The sequence below is a fragment of the Cupressus sempervirens genome, chromosome 10, assembly GCF_028749045.1.
Source record: "Cupressus sempervirens isolate cs-2001-9-10 chromosome 10, ASM2874904v1, whole genome shotgun sequence".
NCBI lineage: Eukaryota > Viridiplantae > Streptophyta > Pinopsida > Cupressales > Cupressaceae > Cupressus > Cupressus sempervirens.
The window spans coordinates 354,117,559-354,128,444 of record NC_143127.1 but is presented as its reverse complement, the minus strand read 5'-3'; the positions used below and the strand labels follow the sequence as shown (position 1 = coordinate 354,128,444).

General features: G+C 34.6%; 1 protein-coding gene across 1 annotated transcript; it reads right to left on the bottom strand.

Moving 5' to 3' along the window:
* Nucleotides 1-10,087: 10,087 nt before the first annotated feature.
* LOC149534049 (citrate-binding protein-like) lies at nt 10,088-10,821 on the bottom strand. Its single transcript, XM_089805957.1, has 2 exons — nt 10,513-10,821; nt 10,088-10,414 (listed from the first exon to the last, which is right to left on the bottom strand). Exons 1-2 carry the CDS (start codon nt 10,819-10,821, stop codon nt 10,088-10,090), a joined length of 636 nt encoding a protein of 211 aa, XP_089662083.1.
* Nucleotides 10,822-10,886: the final 65 nt, after the last annotated feature.

Below are 10,886 nucleotides of genomic sequence, written 5' to 3'. Positions count from 1 at the left end.
TTTAGTCCTAAGGTAGCAAGCCATCAGGGGACCATTGTTTCAATTAGGACTATTGGTTGGTATCTTGGACAGTAGGTTTGGTTTGATATTCTTCCCAATGTGGATACAGTCCCTACTCTTATGCACTTATATAGGTATGTGAAGCATCCTAACCCAAGCATGCACAAAGTGAGTGGGCTTTGTGTGATATCATGTTTCAACCTTTCTCTTCTTCTATTTGGTAGGAGCAATATGGGATCAACATAGAGATCTTTTCATTATTAATCTTATACCATCCTAGTTTGGGAAATGACGAAGCAAATTTTTTTCTTTATTTTTTTATCCTCCTAGTCTCCTCTACCAAAAAAAACAATGGAGGAATATTCAAAACAAACTATTTGTCCCTCATTATGTCATCCCAACCTAAAAGTAAACATTCCTTATTTACAAATTTAATATTTTTGTAACTAACTACTTCAATAACAGATTCTTCTATCTTGATTGGTAGTCTATCTAATGAAAAAAAAAATTGTCTTTGAAGATTTTGTGATTTATCTCCTTCCAAAGCTCCTACAAAAAGAGAGAATGAATACAAATCTAGACTTTATTTTTGTATATAGCAACCTCTAAGGGAATGCCCAAATAAATACAATAGAGTTTTCCATTCTTCGAGTTAATTTTGTATATAGCAATGTCTAAGGAATGCCCAAATAAATACAAGAGAGCTTTCCATTCTTGAAGTTTTCCATTCTTTATAGAGTTTATAACAGAGACCGAGATTCAAAAAATTGAAAGGAAGAAAAATGGAATACTCTTGTGGTAGGATTTTAGGAGTTGTATTTTACCTCAAAAACTTACTAGTTTCCCTTTCTAGCCAATCAATTTTCTTTGAATCTTTCAATTGGATCATTCCAAGACTTAGTAGTGGATTGCTACTTTCTCATTTGATTGTAATGATAAAGACTATAAGTATTCTTAATTAATATAATTTTCTATTGTTATGACAATGTTGATTATCATTTTTCTAAATAGATAAGCATGAGAGAGGGATAGGACTTTTAATCGATCAGCCATCATGGACAAAAAAAAATAAAACCACTAAAAATGTGAGAGAGATAAGACTCAATAATTCTCAGGTTGAAAAAACTAGAAACTTAACAAGGGTCCCAACTCTCGACTACATCACAATCTTAGAGATTTTGATAAGGATCACAACCCTTAAACTACCACCCTGAATTATAGAAAGAAAAGCTAATGAAAGGTCTAAAGAGGAACCTTATTACAAAGTAGCCAAGAAAAGAGAAGACTAAAAGAAGAGAATCAGTTCCTTAGACAAAAGGGAAAGAGAGGGAGAGGGAGTCTGCGGGAATACATTTATTTTCCCATCCACGAACACATTTATGTTCCCTTCCACTTCATTGCGAATAACGTTCAGATGAATCAATCGATCGTGAATAGCAGGCGCCACTACTTTCTCATTGTAGTTCCTAAGGTTTTCGTCCTTAACCAGCAGCGTTATTGACGGTGGATGTTGAAAGCTGAAGGAAACTAGCATGTAGGAACCTCCCGACGTTGCCTTCGGTACATAGATGTCCGCCTCGATCTGCCCCACTCCTTCGAAATAGTCAAATCCCTGCACCATTATAACATCACTCAAATTAAACATGAACATCTAGTTTTGGAGTAGTTAATAGAAAATTCAAGAAGAAAATGATTATTTAGAAATTCAACCGTCATTTGGATTCGTATCCTGGGCTTGCTATTGCTGTGATTGTAAAAAGGGTCGTCTGTGAAGCTGTAGCCCTCCGATGATTCACAGCTTGCTGAATATTTTAAAGAAGATGACGGTGAAAAATGAAATCGTCAGGGCATTTGAAGGAAATGGTTACTTCAAGGGCACTGGCTGCACAGGTATTGTATTTGTATTGGTGGTATGTCTTATCTATAAATTTCATAATCACTTCTCTCTCAAATTTCTGAATGTTTCTAACGATAATGGCAATGAATATTCAGACATTAACGAGTGCCAAAATAGAACCTTGAATAAGTGCGTTGGAGCAGAGAAAGGAGGAATATGCCTAAATTTAGCAGGTTCCTACAACTGTTCCTGTGCAATGGGATATTGGCTTCCACAACGGAACAAGATACTCGTCTACAAGATTAAATGATATAGTGTTGCCTGCGATCGCAGGTAACGGAAGTTAAACATTTGTCTGTTAGCGTTATTTTAACTGTTTGACTTTGTCATATTGATTTCTTTCCGAAGAACAGGTATAATTATAAAATTAATTACAATGTCTCGTTCGGTAAAATACACAGGGTCCGTCTCTTCTTTTGTGTTTGTCTCTATAGCAGCGTCTCTTTTGGTTTGGTGGTTGAAGAAACGGCACTTGAGACTTGTGGAGGCCAAGTATTTTCATCAGCTACAGTAATACATAGCTTCTACTGTGGGAAGAGAAAGTCTAAGACTGTTTTCTGCTAGAGAACTGGCAAAAGCTTCTAATCAGTATTTAAATGATATGGTGTTGGGAAGTGGTGGGTTCGGGACTGTATTCAAAGGCATTCTATTGGATGGGACTCTTGTGGCCATTAAAAAGTCCAAGCAAGCTTTCAGTCTCGAGGGTAACCACGACTTTCCCAACGAAGTTACAAAACTCTCTCAGATAAATCACAGAAACATAGTGAAATTGTTAGGCTGCTGCATCCAATCTAAAAATCCAATGTTGGTATCTGAGTTCGTTTCAAACGTAACATTGTTTGAACATTTACAGTTAAGGAAGCATGTTTGCCTTGGGCTTCACGTCTCCTTCCTTCGTATCCCTTGAAGTAACTTTTGTATGACGTTTACAGGGCATTCGTTTGTGTTAAATCCAGCTGAAATATCCTCTATACTTTGTAAATTTTTGTGAGCGATGGTAATGCTAAGGTAGAAAATATGAGAAACTCGGTGGATTTTAGCTTACTTTAGCTGTTCAAAGGTTTTAAGCAAAATTTATCGTATAATATGGTTATGTTTATTAGTAAACAGCTGACCCTCTTTCATCGGAAATGCCATGTGAGATCAACTTTCTGACTGTTCTTCATTTAATAACTTTATTGTTTGAAATGGTCACGGATAATGTATGGGTCAGAAATCTGAAAAGCCTGGAAGTCTTAGTAATGGACGATGTGGATCTGTTATTTTTTGTTAATGAGACAATTGATTGATCAGAGTAAAACAATTTGATCGATCAGAGTAATGGACGATATGGATCTGTTATTTTTTGTTAATGAGACTATTGATTGATCAGAGTAAAACAATTTGATCGATCAGAGTAACACAATCTGATCAATAACCACCTACAGTTTTACTCTGATGCACTTTGTTTTGTTATTTAATAATCAGACAATTGAATGACCAATCTAACATCTTTTTAAACTTTCCCTGTATATTACAATGCCTGCTCTCAAATTTTATAATCTGTCATCACTTTTATCATAGGTATTTTGAAGGCAAAGAGAAAGACAAATACACAGAAATAATACTGATTTTATTGCCTTACTGCCTTGCACAAATGCATTACATAAGGCCTCTATTTATAGAGGGTATGATAACTTTCTACACACAACACATTTTACACTACATTAAATATAATATTACATATATTAAAAACGTGGGTGGCTGGAACGGCAGAGTGTCTGCTATGTAATTTATTAAGGACGGTGCTGGACGGCAGAGTTGTGGGCTGGACGTCTGCTTTTAATGACAAAAGTTACTACCGCCAACACTCCCCCTTAATTTTTGTCATTAACAAATTTTGCATCAGTAATACCCAATTTCTCTCGTAGATATTCAAAGTTATTCTTTGATAATGGCTTAGTGAATATATCTGCCAATTGATCTTCAGATTTGCAGAACTCAAGGTAGATTTCTCCATTGTTGACCAATTCTCTGATGAAGTGGTACCTTGTATCAATATGTTTGCTCCTCTTATGAAATACATGATTTTTAGATAATGCTATTGCTGATTTATTATCACAAAGAATTGGCATTGGTTCCTCCTGATGATGGTGAAGATCGAGCAAAATTTGACGCATCCATACTGCTTGACATGCTGTGGAAGTGGCAGCTACATATTCTGCTTCAGCTGATGAGATTTTCACTATAGGTTGCTTCTTTGATGCCCATGATATAGCTCCTGATCCAAGGTGAAAGATATATCCAGAAGTGCTCTTCCTGTCATCAATGCTACCTGCAAAATCACTGTCAGTATAACCAATCAAACCAAAATTGTTAGCTTTGGAATATAGAATTCCATATTCCATTGTTCCTACAATATATCTCAATATCCTTTTTCCAACTTGCCAATATAATTTTGTGGTGATTCCATGAACCTTGAGATTAAACTGACACTATATATGATGTCTGGCCTTGTAGCTATCATATACATTAAACTTCCAACAAGTCTTTTAAACATAGTGGGATCAACATTTGAGCCCTTTTCTTCCTTGCTAAGTTTTGTTCCTGTTGCAACTGGAGTTGACACTGGATTGGAATTCATCATTTTAAATCTCTTTAAAACATCCTTTATATACTTGGATTGACAAATGAAGATACCTTTGTCACATTGAATAACTTCAATACCTAAGAAATATCTCATCAGCCCCAAATCTGTCATTTCAAATTCTTTCATCATTTCTGACTTGAACATGTCTACTGATAGATTTCCAGTGAATATTAAGCCATCAACATACGAGCATACAATCAAAATCTAACCTTCCTTATTAGTCTTAACATATAACGTGGGCTCATTGTCACTTCTACTGAATTGATTACTTATCATGTATGAATCAATCCTCTTATACCAAGCCCTAGGAGCTTGTTTCAAACCATAAAGTGCCTTGTTTAGTTTATATACCTTGTTTTCATGCTCACTAACCTCATAACCAGGTGGTTGTTTAATATATACCTCTTCATCAAGAAAACCATTCAAAAAAGCTGATTTTACATCCATTTGATACACTTTCCAATCATTTTGTGCTGCTATTGCTAAAATAGTTCGAACTATGTCAAATCTAGCAACTGGAGCAAATGTTTCATTATAATCAACTCCATATTGTTGTGAAAAAATTTTAGCAACTAGTCTTGCCTTGTGCTTAACAATTTCACCTTTTTTATCAAATTTAGTTTTGTAAACCCATTTGACTCCTATACATTCTTTTCCTTTAGGTAAATCCATTAATTCCCATGTGTTATTTCTTTCAATAGAGTCAATTTCTTCATCCATTGCCTTGATCCATTTATCTTCTTTAATTGCTTCATCAAAATACAATGGATCACAAGAAAATAAAGCAAAATTTGAGTAAATATCTACATTCTCTTCTTCTTGATCATATATTTCTTTTAAGCTTCTTGTCTTCTTACCTTTGTAACCTAGTGTTGAGAATGTTGAATCAGATTTATCACTTACATTTGAACTTGGAGGTGAGGCACCTTGCACAAAGTTCCTTGGTGGAGTATTGGGTGTTGATTGAGTCCCTTGTTCCTTTAATTCATCATCACCTTGTAATATTGGTGCTCCTCTTGTGACTTGTTTGTTATCATTTTCATGCCATGAATCTTCTTCTTCAAATTTAACATCCCTGCTAATGATCAATTTCTTTGAAATGGGATTATACAATCTATAAGCCTTTGATTCTTCACTATAACCAATAAAGATGCATTTTTCACTTTTATCATCCAATTTCTTTCTCAATTCAGATGGAACTAATGAATAAGCAACACAGCCAAAAACTCTAAAATGGGATACTGTATGTTTCTTACCATTCCATGATTCTTGTGGAATTGTGTTCTTAACACTCTTTGTAGGACTCCTGTTCAAAATGTATACAGCACATGCTACTGCTTCTGCCCAAAACTCATTGGATAGATTTTTGACCTTCAACATACTCGTTGCCATTTCCATTATGGTTCTGTTCTTCCTTTCTGCTACACCATTTTGTTGTGGTGTGTACCTTGTGGTAAACTGCTTCTTAATTCCATGAAATCTGCAAAATTCTAGAAAATCATTAGAACTAAATTCACCACCTCTATCAGATCGCAATACCTTGATGTAGTGACCACTTTGCTTTTCAACAAAATTTTTGAACTCCTTGAACTTTTCAAAAGCTTCACTTTTTTGTTTGAGAAAGTATATCCAAATCTTCCTACTAAAATCATCAATAAATGTTAGGAAATATATACTTCCTCCTAAAGATGGAGTTTGCATAGGTCCACATATATCAGTGTGAACTAATTCCAATGGTGTTCTTGCTCTATATGAACCTCCTACTAGGAAGCTTTCTCTATGTTGTTTTTCCAAAATACAACTTTCACATGAACTTGGTGGTTTCAATATTTGAGGCAATCCTTTCACCATATTCTTCTTTTGTAATAAGCTTAAAGCATCAAAATGAAGATGACCATACCTCAAATGCCATAGCCACGACTGATCTGAGTATACTGTCTTGAAACTAACTTCTTTTCCTCCTTGAATGTAATGAATCTGAAGGGGGAACATTCGATTTTGTGTCATGTTGACCCTTGCAATTAACCTGCCACTAGGATTTCTATCCAAGATTGTGCAAACATCATTATCAAAAGAAACTTTGTAACCCTTTTGTACTAGTTGACCAACACTCATGAGATTGTGTTTTAATCCAGGCACAAAATACACATCAGGAATATATCTTTTTCCTCCATTTTTTGTCAACACATTTATAACACCTTTTCCCATTACAGAGACTTTACTATCATTTCCTAGCTTTACTTCAGATTTTACAGAATCATCCAAGCTAGCAAACAAATCTTTATTTCCAGTCATATGGTTACTACATCCACTATCTAGGAACCATATATCACTAGAGCTTTCTTGAGCAACATTACAAGTTATAAATAAACTTCCTGAATTGTTATCAGATACATCTAAGTAAGTAGCACCATTCTTTTCAATATCCTCTTGTTTCTTTCTACATTCACTTGCAATATGACCAAATCTCTTACAATAATGACACTGAATTCGAGATTTATCAAACCTTAATGATGGGTGTTGGAATGAACTTCTGCCACATCCTCTATTAGAACTCTGAATAGATTGATTTGTTCTCTCTTCTTGATTTGGACTTCCACGTCCATTTATGCTTCTACCTCTTCCTCTTCCTTTGTAGCTTGATCTTCCTCTTCCTCTACCAAAAGATACCTGCGATCTAAATGCATTCTCCAAAGAAGAATTGTTATTTCTATTCATTCTTGATTCATGAGATAAAAGTGAGCCCATCAATTCATCAATAGATAGTATTGTCAAATCTTTAGATTCTTCAATGGCAACAACAATGGCATCAAATTTTCTAGGAAAACAACGAAGTATCTTTTCAACAACTTTTTGATCTGTCAAATCATCACCATATGATCTAATTTGATTAACCACATTCATTACTTGATTTAGAAATTGATCAACTGAGTCTAGATCTTTCATACACAAATTTTCAAAATCACGCCTTAAAGTTTGCAATTTAGCAATCTTAACTTTTGATGTCCCTTGATATGTTGTTTCTAAAATATCCCATGCAATTTTAGACTTTTTAGCAGCACAAACCTTAGGAAAAATTGATTCATCTAAAGATTGTTGAATCAAAAACAACGCTTTAGCATCTTTTTTCCTGTTATCTTGTAATTTATCCTTTTCATCTTGTGTTAATGTAGACTCATCTTGTGGTTCAATAAAACCCTTTTCAATAAGATCCCATATGCCTTGAGAACAAAATAGTGTCTTCATTTTTATAGCCCAAAATTCATAATTTTTACCAGAAAATATTGGAATTTGTGGTTGAGCTATACTACTTCCTGAAGCCATATTAATACACAGTTACAACTGCACCTTACAATTTTAAACTTTTCTTTACAAAGCAAATCCACCAAACAAGTCTAAGCCAATGACATATAGCTTAAACAAACAACATTATAATGCTTATTTTCCCCCTTTAACAATTTTTTTTTTAACATTAGACTTCACTCCAAGAAATCAGCTCATACCTTCTTCAAACATTAAACTGGGATCTTTTCTTCTCTCAATCTTGGCAGCCACTAGTCTCCAACTTTAGAAGCTAATAATTATCTACAATCAAGAAAACATTAGAAGCTTCATTCACTACTACAGCAGTTATACACATCAACACATAATTCTTTTCTTCCTAAGCCCAGCTCTTCATGCTCTGATACCAATTTGAAGGCAAAGAGAAAGACAAATACACAGAAATAATACTGATTTTATTGCCTTACTACCTTGCACAAATGCATTACATAAGGCCTCTATTTATAGAGGGTATGAGAACTTTCTACACACAACACATTTTACACATTTTACACTATATTAAATATAATATTACATATATTAAAAACGTGGGTGGCTGGAACGGCAGAGTGTCTGCTATGTAATTTATTAAGGACGGTGTTGGACGACAGAGTTGTGGGCTGGACGTCTGCTTTTAATGACAAAAGTTACTACTGCCAACATATTTGTATAAATTTTCTTCCATCTGTTGTGTGTAACATTGTTACTTTCAGTTCAGGAAACAGGGGTTAAAGTTTTAGAGATTTATAAATTTACATTGACGATTACATAATTTTATTTTGCTTCTTAGATAGCTTTTATGCTATTTTATATTCAAAATTACCTTTTAATATTTACTAGAGATTTAAGATTATTATCTGGAGAAAGCAATTCTCCCTTCTTTTTGTTCATATCAGATGCAAGTAATCCATTCTATTTCTGGGCCACTCTACAGGATGTGTTGTTTCTGTCTTCTAGAAAATCTTTTTTTCCAATCAATTTTACAATTTAGGAGCAGGATGATTTCTTTGGTAGATTGGCTTTTGCACACTAAACAAGCTCGAGTTGTTATGTCTCCATGTCCATCTATCTCCTTCATCTTGAATAGAAACATCACAATGTGGGAATAGACAGTAAATTTATTTGCATCCTCCTTTTTGATGTTAGGGTTCCAATGGACATCACCATCAACCATCTATAGGGTCTCCAAGTAGCTTTCTCGTCATGGAAGGATAGATAATGGTCCACCTTACTCTTGAGTCTACCAGTGAGCCAATCCTTAACATGGTGAGTTAAACTAATATGTTGAAGAGGGGACTCCAGAAGCCCCAATTTAGACTAAAATATTGTCTTCTATCCATTCCCTATTATTCTTTTGCTATGCTTATGAAGATTGTTTTTCATCTTTTGAATTCTATTCCACAGGAGAGAACCTCTAGAAAATATTCTATCGTTAAATAAGGAATAATTACTCTCATAATTCAAGTAATTGGCATTTGAGAAAAAAAAAATCAATTCATTCTTACACTCCATAAGGTTCTAGCCCACTTTAGAAATTAGTGCTTTTTTTATTGATCTTATATTTCTTATGGCAAGTCCCCCAAGCTTCTTAGGAGACCACATGTTTCCCAACTGATCGGAGCCAAGCGATTATTTTTCTAAGTGTCAATCCAAATAAATTTTCTTTGAAGTCTCTCTATAGAGTTTATAATTGACACTAGGATCCAAAAAATTGAAAGGAACAAAAATGGAACACTCTTGAGGTGGTATTTTACAAGTTGTATTTTACTTCGAAGACTTAATAGTTTCCCTTTCTAGCTAATTAATCTTCTTTGAAATATTTCAATTAGACCATTCGAGGACTTAATAGCGGATTGTTACTCTCTCATATGATTGTAATGATAGAGGCCCTATAAATATTCTTAATTAATATAATTTTCTATTGTTATGGTTATGTAGAAAATCATTTTTCTACTAGATAAGCACAAGAGATAGATAGGACTTTTAATAGATCAGCCATTATGAACAAAAATAAATAAAACCACTAAAAAGGTAAGAAAGATAAGGCTCAATAGTTCTCAGTTGACAAAACTAAAAACTTAACAAGGGTCCCAACTCTCTACTACATCACAATCTTGAGATTTTGATAAGGATCCCAAACCCTTAAATTAGCACCCTGAATTAATGAAAGGTCTAAGGAGAAACCTTATTACAAAGTAGCCATGAAATTCCGCTAGTTCTAGCTGAAGTAGAAGAGAAGACTAAAAGAAGAGAATCAGTTCCTTGGACAAAGGGGAAAGAGAGGGAGAGGGAGTCTGCGCGAACGCATTTATTTTCCCATCCACGAACACACTTATGTTCCTCTCCTCTTCATTCTGAATAACGTTTAGATGAATCGATCGATCATGAATAGCAGGCACCACTACTTGCTCGTTGTATTCACTAAGGTTTTCGTCCTTAACCAGCAGCGTTAATGACGGCGCATGTTGAAAATTGTAGGAAAGTATCATGTAGCAACCTCCCGACGTTCCCTTGGGTACATAGATGTCCGCCTCGATCTTCCTAACTCCTTCTAAATAGTCAAATCCCTGCACCATAATAACATCACTCAAATTAAACATTAACATCTATTTTTGGGGTAGTTAATAGAAAATTCAAGAAGAAAATGATTATTTAGAAATTCAACCGTCATTTCGATTTGTATCCTGGACTTGCTATTGTTGTGATTGTAAGGGTTGTCCATGAAGCTGTAGCCCTCCGATGATTGACAGTTTGATGAATATGAAAAGGAAGATGATTGTGAAAAATGAAGCAATAACTTGGAGTGGACACCATAAATGAAGTTATATGGCTCGGATACTTCCTTATCATATGCATTTTGTATGTGAAAATTTGTACTACTAGTCAAGTTCAGCTGAGTATACCCTTCACTTGGGTCCGCCGATCCAAGTGAGACCCAGATCAGAAGCCCGCACAAAATGTGTAGCATCATCATAATTGCAGACTAATCTACAAATGAATTATATCAGATACACCCAACTGGAGAATATGTAAAGGCCA

Coding starts and splice junctions, on each gene's coding strand:
- LOC149534049 (XM_089805957.1), bottom strand. CDS start 10,821: ATGATGATGCTACACATTTTGTGCGGGCTTCTGATCTGGGTCTCACTT. Junction 10,415..10,512: donor GGATACAAATCGAAATGACG/GTTGAATTTCTA, acceptor ATTATGGTGCAG/GGATTTGACTATTTAGAAGG.